The 20,582-nt window shown below is 48.1% G+C and overlaps 1 protein-coding gene across 1 annotated transcript; it reads left to right on the top strand.

Annotated features, from left to right (window-relative positions):
* The first annotated feature begins 260 nt into the window (after positions 1 to 260).
* Positions 261 to 15,758, top strand: TBX21 (T-box transcription factor 21). The gene is made up of 6 exons (XM_034941540.4): positions 261 to 977; positions 9,646 to 9,800; positions 10,108 to 10,229; positions 11,227 to 11,385; positions 11,514 to 11,575; positions 11,780 to 15,758. Exons 1-6 carry the CDS (start codon positions 487 to 489, stop codon positions 12,396 to 12,398), a joined length of 1,608 nt encoding a protein of 535 aa, XP_034797431.1. The 5' UTR covers positions 261 to 486; the 3' UTR covers positions 12,399 to 15,758.
* The last annotated feature ends 4,824 nt before the right edge of the window (positions 15,759 to 20,582 follow it).

The following is a 20,582-nucleotide window of genomic DNA, read 5'->3' as shown; positions in this document are numbered from 1 at the left end:
GGTCCAGAAGAGAGCCACGGGCTGGTGTGTCAGGCGGCGGAGCTGACACTCCCAGAAAGCAAGATCTTCGAACTACAGGGTGCGCGCGGGCTCTCGCTTCTCTCCACCATGGGGGGCCCTGCAGTACTCGCCAAGAGCGTAGAATTTGCCTAGTATTAGCCACGAGAGGGCGGGGTGGGGCGAGGCGGAGCAGGGCCGAGGTGGCGGAGTTGGGGGGAGCCGGAGAGCTTCATAAAGCCACAGCAAAGCGCTGCGACTCTAGTGACAGCGGCCCGCTGGAGAGGAAGCCCGAGAGCTGCCGCGCGCCTGCCGGACGAGGGCGTAGAAGCCAGGCGTCAGAGCCCGGGCTCCGGTGGGGTCCCCCACCCGGCCCTCGGGTCCCCCGCCCCCTGCTCCCTGCTCCCTGCCCATCCCAGCCCACGCGACCCTCTCGCGCGCGGAGGGGCGGGTCCTCGACGGCTACGGGAAGGTGCCAGCCCGCCCCGGATGGGCATCGTGGAGCCGGGTTGCGGAGACATGCTGACGGGCACCGAGCCGATGCCGGGGAGCGACGAGGGCCGGGCGCCTGGCGCCGACCCGCAGCACCGCTACTTCTACCCGGAGCCGGGCGCGCAGGACGCGGACGAGCGTCGCGGGGGCGGCAGCCTGGGGTCTCCCTACCCGGGGGGCGCCTTGGTGCCCGCCCCGCCGAGCCGCTTCCTTGGAGCCTACGCCTACCCGCCGCGACCCCAGGCGGCCGGCTTCCCCGGCGCGGGCGAGTCCTTCCCGCCGCCCGCGGACGCCGAGGGCTACCAGCCGGGCGAGGGCTACGCCGCCCCGGACCCGCGCGCCGGGCTCTACCCGGGGCCGCGTGAGGACTATGCGCTACCCGCGGGGCTGGAGGTGTCGGGGAAACTGAGGGTCGCGCTCAACAACCACCTGTTGTGGTCCAAGTTTAATCAGCACCAGACAGAGATGATCATCACCAAGCAGGGACGGTGAGTGCGGCGCGCCGGCCCTCGGGGCCTCTGTGCCCCCGCCGGAACAAGAACGTCTCGTCTGTTTTTCTGGCTCGACAATGCTTCTGACTCCGTGTCCCTCACTGCTTTGGCTTCAGCGTAGGGAGACAGGGGAATGGGGTTGTTAGGAGGACAGGGAAAGCTCCGGAGGGGCGTCTGTGCCCAGGCTGTTGCACCAACAGCCAGAGGACTCACAAGGGAGACGGGTGAGTGCGGGACAGTGAGAAGTCACCTTGATTTAGGGGAAGGGTGACTGTGGCTTCACCTAGAATTGGTGTGCGCCCCTGCCCCACTCTCTACTGTAGAGGAGTCGCAGCGGGCAGTGAAAGCCTGTGCTCTGGGCGGACAGGACGCCTGGGCCTCTTGTGTGGGAAACTGGAGGGGAAGAGAGCCCCTTATCTCCGGGCCCCCTGCGCCCACCTCCCCCGGCTCCTTTGCTGCTGGTGTGCTCAGGTCAGTTTTAGTGGTGGTGGTGGTGGTGGTAGCGGTGGTGGTGGTGTGTGTGTACGGGGGGAGATTGGGATTTGGTGACATGGAGAAGCAGTCGCCAAGTTTCCTTTCCGGTCTTACTTTGAGATCATATGTCTGGTGTGTGTGTGTGTGTGTGTGTGTGTGTGTGTGTGTGTGTGTGTATGGGGGCTAGTGCAGTAAAGCTTGTAGGGGGCACAGATCCCTTCCAGGCACAAATGCCCACGGGCTGGGCAGATGAAGCTCACCCAGGGGTCCAGCCTGGTAGCCAGCCCCACACTGCACCCTTTGAGGCTGGTCCAGTGAAAACCTTCCCCACACTCCTGTCCAGAAATTCACCGGTTCAGCCTGGAGAAGTGGGGAAGGGGTGTCCCATGGCTTCATGGCTCAGGGTTCCTGAGCCCCGTGCGTGATGGGGAGAGTTTGGGGCTGAGGGTGCTGCTTCCGGATAGAGCCTCCTGCGCAAGGAAAGAAACAGAAACCTGCGACTTGTGTGGTATTTGTTTAGTAAGCAACCCCCGGAGTGGACTGTGTCTGATGTGGGCTGTGCGCACCCACCCTTCCCAGCGCGGCCCATGTGAGCAGGGGACCAGCGAGGACCAGTGTGGAAGGGCTGTTGTCATTGGTGGACCTGGGATGCTGGGTCCCAGGTCCGAGAGGTGTGGATACCAAACGTGGGGCTTGGGGTGGAGGGGAGAGGGAAAAGGCCATGTTGGACCCCAGAGGTTGGTATTCGATCTGGGCATTGCTGGAACATTCTTCCCTCCAGATGATTTTTGTGGGGTAGCCTGGGACTGGGGAACCTGTTGCCAGCCACAACTGGCTTCAAGTTACTGAGCTGTTCCACTTTCCCTGGGATGAACCCAGGAAAGTTGGCGTGTTCTTTGATGGCTCAGCCTTCATCTCTTAAGCCTTCTGATAATTCCTCTCTGCTCCCCCCAACCCTAGTCACCCTTTGAGTGTACCCAGACACAGCCCAAGCTTCTGGTCCCAATGTGTCTGAATTAGAAGGGACCCAGAAGATCCTGTCCCTCTCACTGCACAGACAGGGAAACAGGCCCAGAGATAGCAAGAGACTCTTCCAAGGTCACACAACACACTCATTGCAGGCAGAGCTGGCACTACAGCCCAGATAGTATTTGCCTGGGTTTCTTTCTCTGGCCCCCTACGGCCACCAGTAAAAACAGCCACCCACGCTCTCTGAAGGCCCTGATGCATTCAGAGTGCTTTCACTTCCATTATTTCACTGTGCGTTAGGTAGGCCAAGCAGTCTCCCCATTTTACAGTTGAGGTCACTGAGTTGCAGGGACAGCTAGGGGCTTGCACTCCATCACACAGCAGACCAGAAGTGGGGCATCTTAACCTTCCACTCTGTTGTGTGGTCAGGAGGCCTTCCCACCCTGGGCCCTTGCTGGGGTCTCCCCACAGCCTCTGCCAGGCCTCTGCCTCCTCCTGCCAGTCTTGAGGGATGGGGTGGATGGAGCATCAGCCAGCACTCTAGGGAGTTGGCCAGTGCTAGGGGGCTGCCTCTCTGCCTGTAGAGCCAGCTTCAGGGAGGCTGTAGAGCACTTCAGGGAGGCACTTGAGGGGATGATTCTCGAAGTGTGTATCACCATCTCTACTCCCATGGCCTCCTTTCCTTGGTGTTCCTGCTGAGTAATTCTCACTTGACAAGTTTTTTTGTCCCCCTTTTAGATACATACACTTACATTTTTTTATTATGAAAAATTCCACTACATACAAACATGGACAGAAGAATGTAACAGACTTCCATCCCCAGCTTCCACAGTTGTCAATATGGGTCCAATCTTGTTTCTGCATCCTCACTTCGCTTCTTCTGTCTGCAACTATATTAGTAATATAGTAATTACTAAGTACATTCTAGATATTATTTTATCTCTGCACCTCTAAAAATGGCTTTTTAAAATGAATGCAATACCATTAGCAAACCTGAAAAGAATTTCCTAAGTATCACCAAGCTTCTCTGATTGCTTCATAAATGTGTGTGTGTGTGTTTTCCAATCCTCACACTTTTTGCTCCATTCTGAGGGGCTCCATACGTGGGGTCCCTGTTGAAGGAGGCAGTGGCTCTTCACTGTTTCTTTTGGTGCTTTTTCTTGGATCAGGCTTCATAGACCCCACGCTGCCATGGAGGGGACAGAGGACACACAACCCCAATTCAGTCCCAGCAGCCCCAGGTTACCTCCATACCTTCTCAGCTTGGGCTCCTGAGATCTGGGAAATCAGTGGCCATTTCCTCTCAAAACAGGCTTTTGGGCTTATAGCACAGCTTCCTTTCCGTCCTCCTGCTTTTGTGGGCTGGCCTATCCCTCCGTGGGTTCCAGTGACCCACCAGTCACACCACATCACCCATGACCTTCTTCCTTTTTGAAAGGTTCTCCCACCTCAGGCCCACCTACAGCCTACAGCCCCAGGGCTTTTTGCCTTGAGCTGACTCACGCCGTCCCGGATTCTTCCTCTCCCACCCACCCTGGATCTATCCCTCGGTATTGACCAGCGCCAGTGGCATGCTCTTCCCAACGGGCAGAAATGGGGCAGGGCACAGGGGGTGATTCCTGGGTCTGGAGATTGATCAAGGCAGCTCAGATGGGGCTGAGAGAGGGGAACTGAGAACAAAACGGTGGATTATCCCAGTAGGAGACTTTGGCGTCTACGTTTGTGTCTGGAGATTTGGGGCAGCCTGATAATGCCCCACACAGGCTTGTGCGAGGGTTTCTGTGTGGCAGTGTGTGTGTGTTGCGAATGTGTTGGCGAGTATATAATAGTTGATGGTAGACATTCTCAGTAGAGGAAGAGAGAGGCCTGTGTCTCTGTGGGTGTGTGGGTGTGTATTAATTGCTGGCAATCCCCACTTTCTGGGTGTGATTGGTTGATTATTATAATTAAGATAACTTTGGGTAGCTGTGTTGTGTTAAGCTCAATTTGCATTTGGATTTGTGCATGTGAAGATAGAGGTTGGTAAAACAACAATTTCAGTCCCACACTGTCCTTGCTATCCTCACAGTCATTACAATTTTTTTCTTGTCTCCACTTTCCCAACTCCAAGAACTTTAATTTTTTTATTTGTAATATTTTTCATGGGCCAGGAAGTGGACTTGAACCTCCCACATAGATAACTTTAGTCGATAACTTTCTACATCTTTTTTTTTTTTTTGAGATGGAGTCTCACTCTGTCCCCCAGGCTGGAGTGCAGTGGCTCAATCTTGGCTCACTGCAACCTGCACCTCCCAGGTTCAAGTGATTCTCCTGCCTCAGCCTCCCAAGTAGCTGGGATTACAGGCAGAAGCCACCAAGCCCAGCTAATTTATGTATTTTTAGTAGAGACGGGGTTTCGCCATGTTGGCCAGGCTGGTCCCAAACACCTGACTTCAAGTGATCCCCCGCCTCGGCCTCTCAAAGTGCTGGGATTACAGGTGTGAGCCACCGCACCTGGCCCAACTTTTCAGATCTTAAAAAATTTTTTTAAATTTATTTTTTATGGAGACAGAATATTACTGTGTTGCCCAGGCTGGTCTCAAATCCCTGATCTCAAGCAATCTCCCGCCTCAGCCTCCCAAAGTGCTGGGATTACAGGCATGAGCCGCTGTGCCCAGCTAAAAACATTTTTTTTAGGCTTAAGCATGCTTAACTGGTTTCATTTGTCTTGGGGCAAGTGAAAACAACTTTAATTTAAATTTTTTTTTTTAATGAGACATGGTCTTGCTCTGTCACCCACGCTGGAGTGCAGTGGTGTGATTATGGCTCACTGCAGCCTCAACCTGCTGGGCTCAAGCAATCCTCCCATCCCAGCCTCCTGAGAAACTGAGACTATAGGCACACATCACCATGTCCGGCTAATTGTTTCTATTTTTTGTAGAGATGGGGTCTCACTATGTTGCCCAGGCTGCAGCTTTGCTTTTTGTCTGGCTGTTTGCCAGTGGCTGTCTGAGTCTATTAAGTGGATCTGAGGTTGGTAAGACGAGGAGTTCCCTTGATGCCCAAGCACATTTTGTACTTTGGTAGGTACGACACATTGCCAGAATACCCTCCCAAAAGGTGCTACCAATTTACGCCCGCACCAATAGTCTATGAGAGGACCCATTTTCTCACAGCCTCATCAGCAGTAGATATTATCACTTTTTTTTTTTTTTTTTTTGAGACAAAGTCTCGTTCTGTTGCCCAGGCTGAAGTGCAGTGGCATGATCTCTGCTCACTGCAACCTCCGCCTCCCAGGTTCAAGCGATTCTCCCACCTCAGCCTCCCAAGTAGCTGGGATTACCGGCATGCACCACCATGCCTGGCTAATTTTTGTATTTTTAATAGAGATGGGGTTTCACCATGTTACCCAGGCTGGTCTCAAACTCCTGACCTCAGGTGATCCACCTGCCTCGGCCTCCCAAAGTGCTGGGATTACAGGCGTGAGCCACCACGCCGGGCCAATATTATCAATTTTTAAACATTGACTAATACGACTGAGAAGAACTATCTATCTCCTTGCTATTTTAATTTGCACTTAATTACAGTGAAGCAGAGCCTGTGCCAGGAGCTCCGAATCTGGGAGAGGTATGACGACCCTGTGAACCATCCCAAGGCTACTTAGTTCTTAGGGCCAGCAGAGGAATTTGGGGTCTTGGACCCTGTCTTATGAGGGTGGGATGGTAAGTGGCCTTTAGGGAGGCTCAATTTGGCACCAGACCCATCACCACTCTCGGTTCCTTCCCAGCAAAGTGTCATGTAAATCAGGGGCTATTTTGGGATTCCAGCTGGTGGTGATTCTAGACTTTTAGGGAGAAACCGAGATCTCCTTTCTCTTCTCCCTTTTCCCCAGCCTCTTCCTGTGTCTCCTTCATTTCCCTCTACTAGTGATAAAAACAGGATGAGCTGGGCATGGTGGTGAGCACCTATAACCCCGCTCGGGTGACTCGGGAGGCCAAGGCAGGAGGATTGCCTGTGCCCAGGCATTTGAGCAGAGCCTGTGCAGCATAGCAGACTCCATCTCTTAAAAAAAAATCAGTATGGCCTGGGCGCGGTGGCTCACCCCTGTAATCCCAGCACTTTGGGAGGTCGAGGCCAGTGGATCACCTGAGGTCAGGAGTTCGAGACCAGCTTGATTAACATGGTGAAACCCCGTCTCTACTAAAAGTACAAAAATTAGCCAGGTGTGGTGGCGGGCGCCTGTAGTCCCAGCTACTCGGGAGGCTGAGGCAGGAGAATAATGGCGTGAACCTTGGAGGCGGAGCTTGCAGTGAGCCAAGATCACACCACTGCACTACAGCCTGGGCAACAGAGCGAGACTCCGTCTCAAAAAAAAAAAAAAAAAATTAGCCAGGCGCAGTGTTGGGTGCCTGTAGTCAAGGAGAATCTCTTGAACCTGGGAGGCAGAGGTTGCAGTGAGCCGAGATCACACCACTGCACTCCAGCCTGGGGGACAGAGCGAGACTCTGTCTAAATAAAAAGAAAAGAAAAAAAAAGAAAGAAAAAAATGAATATGAAGAAATGGGGACCACAGAGCACAGCATGCACTCTGCAGTCAGAAGACCTCACCTCTGCTCTCCCACCAAGGACCGTCACCAAACCTCTCGGAGCGTCAGTTTCTTCAAATATAAAATTGGAAATAACATTTTATGTTTTTTTTTTTTTCTTTGAGATGGAGTCTCACACTGTTGCCCAGGCTGGAGTGCAGTGGCGCCATCTCGGGTCACCGCAACCTTCGCCTCCCAGGTTCAAGCGATTCTCCTTGCCTCAGCCTCCAAAGTAGCTGGGACTACAGGTGCATGCCACCACACCAGGCTAATTTTCTGTATTTTTAGTAGATATGGGGTTTCACTATGTTGGCCAGGCTGGTCTCGAACTCCTGAGCTCAGGAAATCCACCCTCCTCGGCCTCCCAAAGTGCTGGGATTACGAGTGTGAGCCACTGTGCCGGGCCATCTTTCGAACTTTTTAACAGCTTTCAGAGGAAAGATGGACAGGAGTTAGACTCTCCATTTACATGTGAAGAAACTGAGATTTGGGCTGGGTGCAGTGGCCCATGTCTATAATCCCAGCACTTTGGAAACCTGAGGCGGGTGGATCACTTGAGGTCAGGAGTTCGAGACCAGCTTGGCCAACGTGAAACTCCATCTCTACTAAAAATACAAAAATTAGCCGGGTATGGTGGCACATGCCTGTAGTCCCAGCTCTTGGGAGGCTGAGGCAGGAGAATCACTTGAACCTGGAAGGTGGAGGTTAGAGTGAGCTGAGATCATGCCACTGCACTCCAGCCTGCATGACAGAGCGAAACTCCATTTCAAAAAGAAACTGAGATTTGGCTTGAGAATTAACTTATCCAGGGTCATAGGGTAGTAATCTATTTTTCTCAACTCAGGAAAGTCAGGGGAAGACAGGCGTGTGACAGCACCCTTCTAGGACACCTTCCCAAGGTTGTTAGGTAAGTTGTCCTGGGGACCTCTGGGGATTAGAAGTCCCTCAAAAACAGTTCCTAGGCCTCTGGAACCCTCCCTCCTCCAGGTTTCCTGACTCAGATAGGTCCCTTTTTCCTCATCCTTCAGGGCTTCTCATGAGAGGAGGGGGAAGTGTGTGGAAATGAAAAATAATTCTGATGAGGATTAGCTTCTGCCATTCTGAAAACTCTGCTCTTCCTGCTTGTGTTAGAAGAGAAAGGCTAAGCCATTGGAGCTGGTGATGGAACTGGTGCTGGTGGAGGTGGTGGTTGTAGTGACGGTACTACTGGTGGTGGTTGTGATGGTGAAGGTGGTGGCTGTAGATGGTGGTGCCCGTGCTGGTGCTGGTGGAGATCGTGGTTATCGTGATGGTGGAGGGGGCAGCTGTAGTGACGGTGGTTGTGATGGTGGTGATGGGTGGTTACAGTGCTACTGGTGGTGATGGTGCTGGTTGTAGTGGTGGTGGTGACGGGGATAGTGAAGGTGTTAGTGGTGGAGATGGTGATGGTAGAAGAGTGCTTCTTTTCTGAATCTGTTACTCTGGCACAATAGCGGAATCATACAGCATCCCACCCCCTAACTTCCTCTACTTTTCCTGGAAACAAGGACTTTGAACATGAGCCCCGTGTTCAATAGAGCCTTCTTTCAGGTGGATGGGAAGCTCCCTGTTCAACTAGGATGTGTGCAACTTCTCTAAAGGCTGAGGGCAGGCTATACCGCAGGTGGCAGACCCAGGAGCATGGGAGAGGGAGGGCCTGTGAGTGGGTGTCATGGGTCTGGGAGTGTGTTAGCACTGTGAGAGCCACGGCAGAGAGGGTGGCTGAGGAACTGAGGCGTGAGGACCTTCCAGGAACTGCCTGTGGAGAGCTGGTGGTGCCCCCTCCTAGGAAGCAGCTAAGGTTAGAGACAGGGGTGTGCAGGTAGATGTCGAGCAACTGACCCTCTAAAAGAACATTTTAAAAAACTCTGATTTGTAGTGTTGGCTGATCCCTGTGGTGTAAATACTCCTGCTATGGATGATTTCAAGCGACTCATGTGAGTCATTGAACACAGAGCTGGGAAGAGACGCACAGTGCACTGTGATTTAGTACCTCCTCCATGCAGCTGCGATAGACGGAAGTAACCTCGACAGCACAGACAATAGTAAAACGTAAAATAACTGAGCAGTGATGATTTTTTAGTTTTTACTCCTTTTTTTTTTTTTTTTTTTTTTTGAGATGGAGACTTGCTCTTGTCATCCAGGCTGGAGGGGGGTGGCGCGATCTCAGCTCACTGTAACCTCTGCCTCCTGGGTTCAAGCCATTCTCCTGCCTCAGCCTCCTGAGTAGCTAGGATTACAGGCACCCACCACCACACCCAGCTATTTTTGTTGTTGTTGTTGTACTTTTTAGTAGAGACGGGGTTTTGCCATGTTGGCCAGGCTGGTCTCGAACTCCTGACCTCAGGTGATCCGGCCGCCTTGGCCTCTCAAAGTGCTGGGATTACAGGCATGAGCCACTGTGCCGGGCCTACTTTGACTGTTAATATGTCTTGAATTGCAAGTTTATATAATTTAATTTTTAATTATGGCTGTGTTTAACCACTGGTTGGCAAACTCCCTAAACACCTTCCAGCTGGTTCTTGTGAGTGGGAGGAAGCCAGCTACAGCACACCACTGATGCCTGGGCACTGTTGCAGGGGGTACTGGCTGTCAAGCTGGAGCTGATGGGTGCTGGGGGCTTTCTCTCTTCTCTCCAGGCGGATGTTCCCATTCCTGTCATTTACTGTGGCCGGGCTGGAGCCCACCAGCCACTACAGGATGTTTGTGGACGTGGTCTTGGTGGACCAGCACCACTGGCGGTACCAGAGCGGCAAGTGGGTGCAGTGTGGAAAGGCCGAGGGCAGCATGCCAGGTGCGCGCGCCCCTGGGAGTGGTGGGCTCTGTTTCGCGGGGACTGGGCGCCCCCTGGTGGGCCCACCAAGCCCCTACCCCTAATTCCTAGACCTTTAACCCCCCTCCCACTCCATCCCACTCCATTGCATCCCTCCTGTTTCTGGCTTCCTGCTTTGCTCTAGCCTGTCCTCTGCTGAGTCCTCTGCCCTTCCCTGCCTGGTCCTCCCCCTGTGTCCTTCCTTACGTCCCTCTCGGGACAGGCAAAGCCCTACATCACCAGGGTTCTGTCCCGGGGGCTGCATGTCAAAGAGGTGAACTGTCCACAGGAAACCGCCTGTACGTCCACCCGGACTCCCCCAACACAGGAGCGCACTGGATGCGCCAGGAAGTTTCATTTGGGAAACTAAAGCTCACAAACAACAAGGGGGCGTCCAACAATGTGACCCAGGTAGGACCTGCTCTTCAAAAGGTAGCCTCGCCCTGCTCCCCACCCTGGGTCTGAGACCTCCAAGGCCACAAGGGTCCTGCGGGGCCAGTTTGGTTCATTTTTTCTTCCTTCCTACAGGAAGGAAGGTTCGTTTTTCTTCTGTCCTAAAGGAAGGGTCATTTTTCTTCCTTCCTAAACTCTGGCTGTTTCTCACCCACCTTGGGAGGAAGATGAGATGGGATGAAGCTGAATCTTGGACGGGGGTCATATTCAGGCCACACAGGCCAACCCAGCCTCAGGGTTTCTTCACCAAATCATGGGTTGCCATTGCTCCGGCACCATGAAAGGCACAGAGTTGGCCCTGTGGTCCCAGGGAATAGATGCCGAGTTTCTCTAGGTTGAACAATCCTGTTAAAAGTGCCCTTGCTGGCTGGGTGCGGTGGCTCACACCCATAATCCCAGCACTTTGGGAGGCCAAGGCGGGTGGATCACAAGGTCAGGAGTTCAAGACCAGCCTGGCCAAGATGATGAAACCCCGTCTCTACTAAAAATACAAAAATTAGCCAAGCATGGTGGCGGGTGCCTGTAATCCCAGCTACTCAAGAGGCGGAGGCAGGAGAATCGCTTGAACCCGGGAGGCAGAGGTTGCAGTGAGCTGAGATCATGCCACTGCACTCCAGCCTGGGTGACAGAGTGAGACTCCGTCTCAAAAAAAAAAAAAAAAAGAAAAAAGAAAAAAAAAGTGCCCTTGCCCTAAAGCCCTGTTTGTGCTGATACCTTGGTCTCAATTGACATCTGGAGGTAGAAGAGGGGGCAAGAGGCTAGAATTGGTGCCCCAAAGAGTCCGGACACTGCAGTTGGAAAGCTTGGGGGAAGTTACATGGTGGCAGAGCAGGGGAATGGACAGGATGACCTCAGGGTGCTTGCTAGCCTCACGTGGGGCCAGCTGTTGGTGGGGGTGATGGGATCCTCGAAATCCTTCCTCCCCACCCCTACAACCGTCTCGCTCTGTCTACAGATGATTGTGCTCCAGTCCCTCCATAAGTACCAGCCCCGGCTGCATATCGTTGAGGTGAACGACGGAGAGCCAGAGGCAGCCTGCAACGCTTCCAACACGCATATCTTTACTTTCCAAGAAACCCAGTTCATTGCCGTGACTGCCTACCAGAATGCCGAGGTGAGGGCTGCCTGAGCCCCGGTGGGGAGGAGGGCAGAGTGGGGCCCACTGTCTTCCTTGGGAGGGATTTGGAAAGTTCCCGAGCCCCAGACTCAGGACTCAGGTGACTCTATTTCCCTTCTCTCTAGATTACTCAGCTGAAAATTGATAATAACCCCTTTGCCAAAGGATTCCGGGAGAACTTTGAGTCGTAAGTGCCACTGGGTTCAACTCAGCTTTGGTCCCTCCTGAGACACATCCTCTCCCTGCCCCTGAAAACAGGAGGGTGGGGGACAGATGCTACAGGTGGGCAGGCCAGGGAAGGAGGGTCGGAGAAGGAATGTGTGAAACAGGTAGGCTCACAGGTGACTGGTTCTGCTGGTGACCCGTTTTCTTGCCTTCTATTTTTTTCTAGCATGTACACATCTGTTGACACCAGCATCCCCTCCCCGCCTGGACCCAACTGTCAATTCCTTGGGGGAGATCACTACTCTCCTCTCCTACCCAACCAATATCCTGTTCCCAGCCGCTTCTACCCCGACCTTCCTGGCCAGGCGAAGGATGTGGTTCCCCAGGCTTACTGGCTGGGGGCCCCCCGGGACCACAGCTATGAGGCTGAGTTTCGAGCAGTCAGCATGAAGCCTGCATTCTTGCCCTCTGCCCCTGGGCCCACCATGTCCTACTACCGAGGCCAGGAGGTCCTGGCACCTGGAGCTGGCTGGCCTGTGGCACCCCAGTACCCTCCCAAGATGGGCCCGGCCAGCTGGTTCCGCCCTATGCGGACTCTGCCCATGGAACCTGGCCCTGGAGGCTCAGAGGGACGGGGACCAGAGGACCAGGGTCCCCCCTTGGTGTGGACTGAGATTGCCCCCATCCGGCCGGAATCCAGTGATTCAGGACTGGGCGAAGGAGACTCTAAGAGGAGGCGCGTGTCCCCCTATCCTTCCAGTGGTGACAGCTCCTCCCCTGCTGGGGCCCCTTCTCCTTTTGATAAGGAAGCTGAAGGACAGTTTTATAACTATTTTCCCAACTGAGCAGATGACATGATGAAAGGAACAGAAACAGTGTTATTAGGTTGGGGGACACTGACTAATTTGGGAAACGGATGAAGGACTGAGAAGGCCCCCGCTCCCTCTGGCCCTTCTCTGTTTAGTAGTTGGTTGGGGAAGTGGGGCTCAAGAAGGATTTTGGGGTTCACCAGATGCTTCCTGGCCCACGATGAAACCTGAGAGGGGTGTCCCCTTGCCCCATCCTCTGCCCTAACTACAGTCGTTTACCTGGTGCTGCGTCTTGCTTTTGGTTTCCAGCTGGAGAAAAGAAGACGAGAAAGTCTTGGACATGAAGGAGCTTTTTGCATCTAGTGGGTGGGAGGGGTCAGGTGTGGGACATGGGAGCAGGAGACTCCATTTTCTTCCTTTGTACAGTAACTTTCAACCTTTTCGTTGGCATGTGTGTTAATCCCTGATCCAAAAAGAACAAATACACGTATATTATAACCATCAGCCCGCCAGGGTCAGGGAAAGGACTCACCTGACTTTGGACAGCTGGCCTGGGCTCCCCCTGCTCAAACACAGTGGGGATCAGAGAAAAGGGGCTGGAAAGGGGGGAATGGCCCACATCTCAAGAAGCAAGATATTGTTTGTGGTGGTTGTGTGTGGGTGTGTGTTTTTTCTTTTTCTTTCTTTTTATTTTTTTTGAATGGGGGAGGCTATTTATTGTACTGAGAGTGGTGTCTGGATATATTCCTTTTGTCTTCATCACTTTTTGAAAATAAACATAAAACTGTTGAATGTGCCTGCCTCAGTGCCAGCATGGGGGGACATGGATGGGGACTCAGTTGGGGTTGTACCCAAGCTGGTGTACCCAAGGTGTTCTGTCAGCTTTCATTTATGGGGAACCTGCTAAGACCCTGAAATGACTCCAGCTGAGTTACAGCAAGGCCACATGTCCTACCTTCAGCACTCAGGGGGTTGGTTGATGCTACCTCTTAAGGCATCTTGGGACGGACAGAGAAGAACCCCTTGCCCTGTGTGCACCCTGACATTGAAAGGAGGGGTGTGAGGGCAAGGCCAAGGGCTGGACTGGGAGCGGGGGTGCAGGGCGCTGTGAGGCGGTGGCACTTGATTTTTCTTTGCATTTCTAGCAGCCCTCCACCTTTATCTCTAGGGTTATTCAAGGATTAAAGAAATAAATATAAAATGAGCCATGTGAAATTACCATTTTTGTAGGTCGAAAAGCCAAATATTAGCAATTTTATGTGACTCAAGCTAATACATGTAAAGGATTTAAGAACATTGCCTGACAAACAGTAAGCACTCACTGTGTAAGCTACTGTTACCAACAGTTTCTAGCTGTTTCTGTCTGTCTTTTTATACACACTGAATTGTGTTTGTAAAATAATACATACTTTTTTTTTTTTTTTTTGAGACAGAGTTTTGCTCTTGTTGCCCAGGCTGGAATGCAATGGTGCGATCTCAGCTCACTGAAACCTTCGCCTCCCAGGTTCAAGCGATTCTCCTGCCTCACCCTCCTGAGTAGCTGGGATTACAGATGTGCACCACCATGGCTGGCTAATTTTTGTATTTTTAGTAGAGACGGTGTTTCGCCATATTGGCCAGGCTGGTCTCGAACTCCTGACGTCAGGTGATCTACCCACCTTGGCTTCCCAAAGTGCTGGGATTACAGGCGTGAGCCACCACACTCGGCCTATACATGCCTCTTTTAAATAATTCAAGCAAGGAAGAAAAGTATAAAGACAACAATAAATTATCTCAAATCTTACCCATCAAGAATTATCATTAACATTAGGTGGGTTAGACAGAAATAGTTTTATAAAATTGGAACCATACTGAAAAGGCTTTTTCTTAATGAAAATGGTTAAATTTTAGCTTATAGAATTTAGTCACACACACACACACACACACACACACACACACACATCAAGACAAGCAAAACCTCTCAAACTCTCAAGTGAAATGAAGGGAGTTGCTAAACTTAAGATAAATTTTTCTTCACTACAAGAAATATTTTCTTGGTTTTTTTTTTTTTTTTTTTGAGACAGAGTCTCGCTCTGTTGCCCAGGCTGGAGTGCAGTGGCACGATCTCAGCTCACTGCAACCTCCACCTCCTGGGTTCAAGCAGTTCTCCTGCCTCAGCCTCCCGAGTAGCTGAGACTACAGGCGCGTGCCACCATGCCCGGCTTTTTTTGTGTTTTTAGTAGAGACGGGGTTTTCACCATATTAGCCAGGATGGTCTCGATCTCTTGACCTCGTGATCTGTCTGCCTCGGCCTCCCAAAGTGCTGGGATTATAGGCGTGAGCCACCGTGCCCAGGCAAGAAATAGTTTCTAAAAGAACACTCTCAGGCTAAGACAGGCGCTTATAGGAAACATTAAGAAGTTAGAGTTACTATGTTGCCCCACCACAGTCCAGGGTGCACCCCATTCTAATGGGGAAACATCATCATGGGCTTTGGGTAGTTCTCCCAGTTCTGTTTAAAGTCTGGAAAACCTGTTTTTTTTTTTTTTGGTCACAGTTCACATCCCATCCTTTTTTGCTCTCTACTCAGAGGCACCTTCTAGTTAGAAGGAAAAAATACGGTGGCATACTTGGCTCCCTTTCCTTTGAATTTGGAATCTCATAATTTTGTAAATGACAGGAGATCTGCCACATTGTGCTCTGTGAGTTCAGATTATTTGTCCCCCTACTCCTACCCCGTGGCTGTCACTTTCTAAAGTTAATGGGTTGGGTCTATTTCCTTTCTTGGAGGAACTGTGGTTGATAATTATAATACTCTTTTTGCTCGCCATTTAAAAATGATTTTTGCTCCCTTCATTAGATAGGAAGTTAAGTGACTTGTGATCAAGCCATACTTTACCATCTTTTCTAGAAGTCTGACTGCATGTTTTGATGTGGTGTTATTTGACTCATAAAGGTTCATTACTATTATTTCTTCACTATTAGATGTACCTTTTACTGTATATACTGTGTATATATACACATACCACATATATCTATAATATATATAACCTAAATACCACACAACTCAAGATATTTCTTCGAGTTAAACACCAATAATATCACAACTATATTTCCTCCATCTAATCTCCTGCCTTTCCCTCATAGATAACCAGTATCTTTAATTTTGTGTTTTGCTTTTCTTGCCTTTTATTTGTTATATTTTTTATTTTTATTTTTGTAGAGATAGGGTCTTGCTATGTTGCCCAGGCTGGTCTTGAACTCTTGGGCTCAAGAGATCCTCCCACCTTGGCCTTCCAAAGTGCTGAGATTACAGTCATGAGCCACTGCATCCAGCCCCTTTCTTGCTTCTTAAAATTAAGTGTTAACACTTTATGTAAGTCTAACTACTATGCTATGTAGTTTTACTTGTTTTTAACTTTATAAAATAATATATATGTGTGTGTGTAACTGTATACATGCACACATATATGTTTTGATTTTTGACTCAACACTGTTTTTAAGATTCATCCATTTGTGGCAGGTAGCTATGTATTTCATTCATTTTTCACTATTTTATGATATTCCACTATGTGTAGGTTTGCTATAATTTACTTATCTATTTTCCTGTTGACAATTTACACATTTTTGTTATTATGAACAGTTTTTAAAATATTTTTAATGTGTCTTCAGGCACACAAGTGCTAAAATTTCTCAAGTCAAGTCTGTATCTAGAAATGGGTAGGGTATGTGAATGTACAATTTAACAAGAGAATGCCAAATTACTTTACCAATTTACACTCTCACCAATAATGTACAAGAGAACATGTTGAGTTTCTTTCTTTCTTTCAGCAGTAGTAAGGTTGAGCCTTTCTTCATATGTTTTCTAATCATAGGTTTGTAAAATGATTTGTTCATATCTTTCGCTCATATTGCTATTAGAGTATTTGTCTTTTTCTCATTGGTTCTGGTTCTTTATATATTCTTGACTTGATATCAACCATTATTTGGTTATTTATATTGCAATTATCTTCCTCTAGATTATTGTTCCTCTTTTCATTTTCTTTAAAGTGGTTTTCTGATGAACAAAAATTTGTAGTTTTAATGTAGCTAAATTTAACAATTTTACTTTTTTTTTTTTTCTTAAGAGACAGGGTCTTGTTCTGTCACCCAGGCTAGAATGCAGTGGTGTCATTATAGCTCACTGCAGTTGCAAACTCCTGGCCTCAAGTGATCCTTCCACTCAGCCTCCCCAGTAGTTAGGACTACAGGCATATGCCACCATGCATGGCTAATTTAAATTTTTTCTGTAGCAATGAGGTCTCGCTATGTCACCCAAGCTCATCTTGAACTCCTGACCTCAAGTGACCCTCTCGCCTTGACCTCCCAAAGTGTTGGGGTGGCATGAGCCACCACACCTGGCCAACATTTTATAGTTAGTACTTTTCCTTGTCTCATTTAAGAAAACTTTTTCTGCTTGAGGGTTAGAAAAATATTCATCTGTATTTTTTTTTCCATAGGATTTGAAGTTTTGCATTTGACATTTAATTCCTTTTAGTGTTTGGTGTGAAGGATTCATTTTTGTTTTTGTTTTCCAATTTTTCCTGTTTGTCTTTGTTGAATAGTCTTTCTTTTGCCCATGGTAGTAGTCTCACATACTACTTCTGGTAGAGCAACGTCCTCTTTTTAAAATTTCTTCTTCTGAAGTGCTTTGACTATGCCTAGCTCTTTGCCCTTCTATATGATATATATAATAACTTGGAAATTTTCATAACAACCAGACTGAGATTTTTATTGAGGTTGGACTAAATCTATTGTTCGATTTGAGAGAAGAGATAACTTTGTGATATTGTCTTTCTATGCATGAACATGGGATATTTCTTCATTTATTTAGGTCATCTTTAAGGTTCTTTAGCAAAGTTTTCCAATTTGTAGGTGTAGGACTTTTATATCTTTTGTTAAATTTATTCTTGGGTATTTCTTTTTTTCTCTGTAAAAGGCATATTTTAAAATATATGTTTCCTAGCTGTTTGTTACTAGTTTGCAGAATTACAATTGATTTTTGTATATTGATCATGAGATCCAGCCATGTTGCTAAAGTCTTTTATTATTTTGGGGGAATTTCCTATAACTTCTTTAGAGCTATCTCTGTGGCCAATCATATTATTTGAAAAAATGAGAGTTTTAGCCGGGCATGACGGCGGGCACCTGTAGTCCCAGCTACTCAGGAGGCTGAGGCAGGAGAATGGCATGAACCCGGGAGGCGGAGCTTGCAGTGAGCCAAGATCGCACCGCTGCACTACAGCCTGGGTGACAGAGCGAGACTCTGTCTCAAAAAAAAAAAAAAAAAAAAAAAAAAAGAGAGAAAAAAAAATGAGAGTTTTATTTCCTTGTTTCTAATCATTATGCTTCTAATTTATTTTCCTTATCTTATTCGACTGGTCATAACCTCAAGTGCTGGTTTTTTGTCTTTTGGGGGATGGTTTCTTTCACTGTTTTTTGACCCCACCTCTGATGGGGTCTCACTCCGTCACTCAGGTTGGAGTACAATGGTGTGATCATAGCTCACTGCAGCATTGAACTTCTGGGTTCAAGTGATGCTTCTGCCTCAGCCTCCCAAATAGCTAGGACTACAGATGTGCACATTATGAAGCCTAGCTAATTAAATTTTTTTTTTTTTTTTTGTAGAAACAGGGCCTAGTTATATTGCCCAGGCTGCTCTTGAACTTCAAGTGATCCTCCTGCATTGGCCTCCCAAAGCACTGGGATTAGAAGAGTGAGCTGCCATGCTCAGCTCAGTTTTCCCCTATTTATTACACTTTTTTTTCCTTTTACTTGTTTGCATTTCTATAATTTATTTATTTTAGTGGCTTATCTATACATTTTAATAAGTATATTTAATAATGAATGATGTTTTATCCTCCCTTCTCATCAGTAAGATAATTTTAGATCACTTTAATTCTGATCTTCCTCCTTCTGACTTACTGTTCCTCCTTCTGACTTACTAATAAAAACTTACTTCCTTCTTCTGACTTATTGATAACTCTTATATTATCATTTTAGTAGCCATTCTAATAACCTTTTTTCATTCATGTTTTTCTCCTCTCAAGTTACTCATTTCAGTTCTTTCTTTTTTTAACCCCTAAAAATTAGACTCCTTTATTATTTTATTGAGACTATGCTTTGTCTGGACTTACCTTTATGTTACCATTCTTTTTGTTCATTTTCCCTTTTTTGCATTTCTCTTTTTTGGGGGATCATTTACCTATATCTTTAAATCCTTTATAAGTTCTTTTAGAGAAGTTCTCTTTGTAAACTTCCCCTGGGCTTGTTTCTTATAAATGTTATCATTTTCCCTATTGGTATTGAGTGATTGTTTTGCTGAATACACAATTTTGGGTGAATAGTATTTTATTTATTTATTTATTTATTTATTTTTTTGAGGTGAAGTCGTACTCATTGTGTCACCCAGGTTGAAGTGCAGTGGCACGATCTCGGCTCACTGCAACCTCTGCCTCCCAGGTTCAAGTGATTCTCCTGCCTCGGCCTCCTGAGTAGCTGGGATTACAGGCATCCACCACCATGTCTGGCTAATTTTTTTTATTTTTTTTTTATTTTTAGTAGAGACGGGGCTTCACCATGTTGGCCAGGCTGGTCTTGAACTCCCGACCTCAAGTGATCTGCTCACCTTGGCCTCCTGAAGTGCTGGGATTACAGGCATGAGCCACTGCACCCAGCCTTTTCTTATCATTTTATATGAGTAATTCCACTGTCTTCTGGCTTCATTGTTGTGAGATCTGCTGCTATTCTAATTATCATTCTTTGTTAGGTCTTCTGTGTTTTTTCTCTGCTTTCCAAATCTTCTATTTATATTCATGCCCTAAAGATTCACTACGATGTGAGAAGGCATGATTTTATTTTTCCTTATCATATTTGGGATACATTGTGTTTCATGGATCTTTGCATTCATCATTTTCATGAGCTCTGAAAATTCTCAGTCATCATCTCTTTAAATATTGCTTCTTTCTATTCTCTCCAATTTCATCCTTTAGGACTCCAATCAGATGGGTGTCTTTTTTTTTTTTTTTTGACAGGGTCTGGCTCTGTTGCCCAGGCTGGAGTGCGGTGGCACTTTCTTGGCTCACTGCAACCTCCACCTCCTGGGCTTAAGCCATCCTCCCACCTCAGCCTCCTGAGTAGCTGGGACTACAGGCATGCACGACCATACCTAGCTAATTAAAAGAAATTTTTTTTTTTTTGTGGAGACAGGGTCTCGCTATGTTGCCTAGGTTGGTCTTAAACTCTGGGCTCAAGCGATCTTCCCACCTTGGTTTCCCAAAGTGCTGGGATTACAGGTGTGAACCATGTTTATCCTTATAATTGCATTATTTGTTTTCGTAAACATTCTATACCTAGCTATTCTGTATTTTCAACATCTGCTGTCCTTGTAGGGGGTGATGATAGGGTTGTTGTCTAAATCTGTTGTTTCTTCTGATTCTCAATGATAGTGGGTTTGCCTTCTTCCTTGCTTGGTGGTCTTCTTTCTTTGTTTATTAAATTTTGCTAAAGAAAATCTTCAAGGAGTCTTTGGTGCATAGGCAATAACACTTCTGAGTATTTAACATGTCTTTATTTTACTTACACATGTGAGTGATAGCTTGACCCAGTATAAAAGGCTAGGTTGAAATCATTTTCTCTCAGAATTTTTTTCTTAAAGACCAGTATGATAGTACTCTCAGATTTTTTTTTTCCTGAGATGGAGTCTCAGTCACTCTGTTGCCCAGGCAAGAGTGCAGTGGTGCCCTCTCGGCTCACTGCAACCACTGCCTCCTGGGTTCAAGTGATTCTCCTGCCTCAGCCACTGGAGTAGCTGGGATTAGAGGTGTACGCCACCACGCCTGGCTAATTTTTATATTTTTAGTAGAGATGCGGTTTCACCATGCTGGCCAGGCTGGTCTCGAACTCCTGGCTTCAAGTGACCCACCTGCCTCGGCCTCCCAGAGTGCTGGGATTACAGGCATGAACCATCGCACCTGCCCTACTTACAGAATTTTTAAAGCATTTTTTTCATTGTCACTTAGTTTTTAGTATTGCTCTTAAGAAGTCTGATGCCATTTTGATTCATGATCCTTTTTGGTAGGTTTTTAGATCCTCTCTTGCTTCCCAGTGTTTTAAACATTCTGTATTATATACGTTGGTCTGAAGCCCTTTTTCATTTGCTATTCTGGCGCACCCAATGAGAACTATCAACCCAGAAACACT

Source organism: Pan paniscus, chromosome 19 (assembly GCF_029289425.2).
Source record: "Pan paniscus chromosome 19, NHGRI_mPanPan1-v2.0_pri, whole genome shotgun sequence".
Lineage (NCBI taxonomy): Eukaryota > Metazoa > Chordata > Mammalia > Primates > Hominidae > Pan > Pan paniscus.
The sequence above is the reverse complement of the archived record's forward strand: the minus strand, read 5'-3'. Positions and strand labels throughout refer to the sequence as shown.

Excerpts from the sequence above, each read along its gene's own strand:
- TBX21 (XM_034941540.4), top strand. The coding sequence starts at position 487 with ATGGGCATCGTGGAGCCGGGTTGCGGAGACATGCTGACGGGCACCGAG. Across the intron at positions 10,230-11,226 it reads CGTCCAACAATGTGACCCAG|ATGATTGTGCTCCAGTCCCT; the intron begins GTAGGACCTGCT and ends CTCTGTCTACAG. Across the intron at positions 11,386-11,513 it reads CTGCCTACCAGAATGCCGAG|ATTACTCAGCTGAAAATTGA; the intron begins GTGAGGGCTGCC and ends CCTTCTCTCTAG.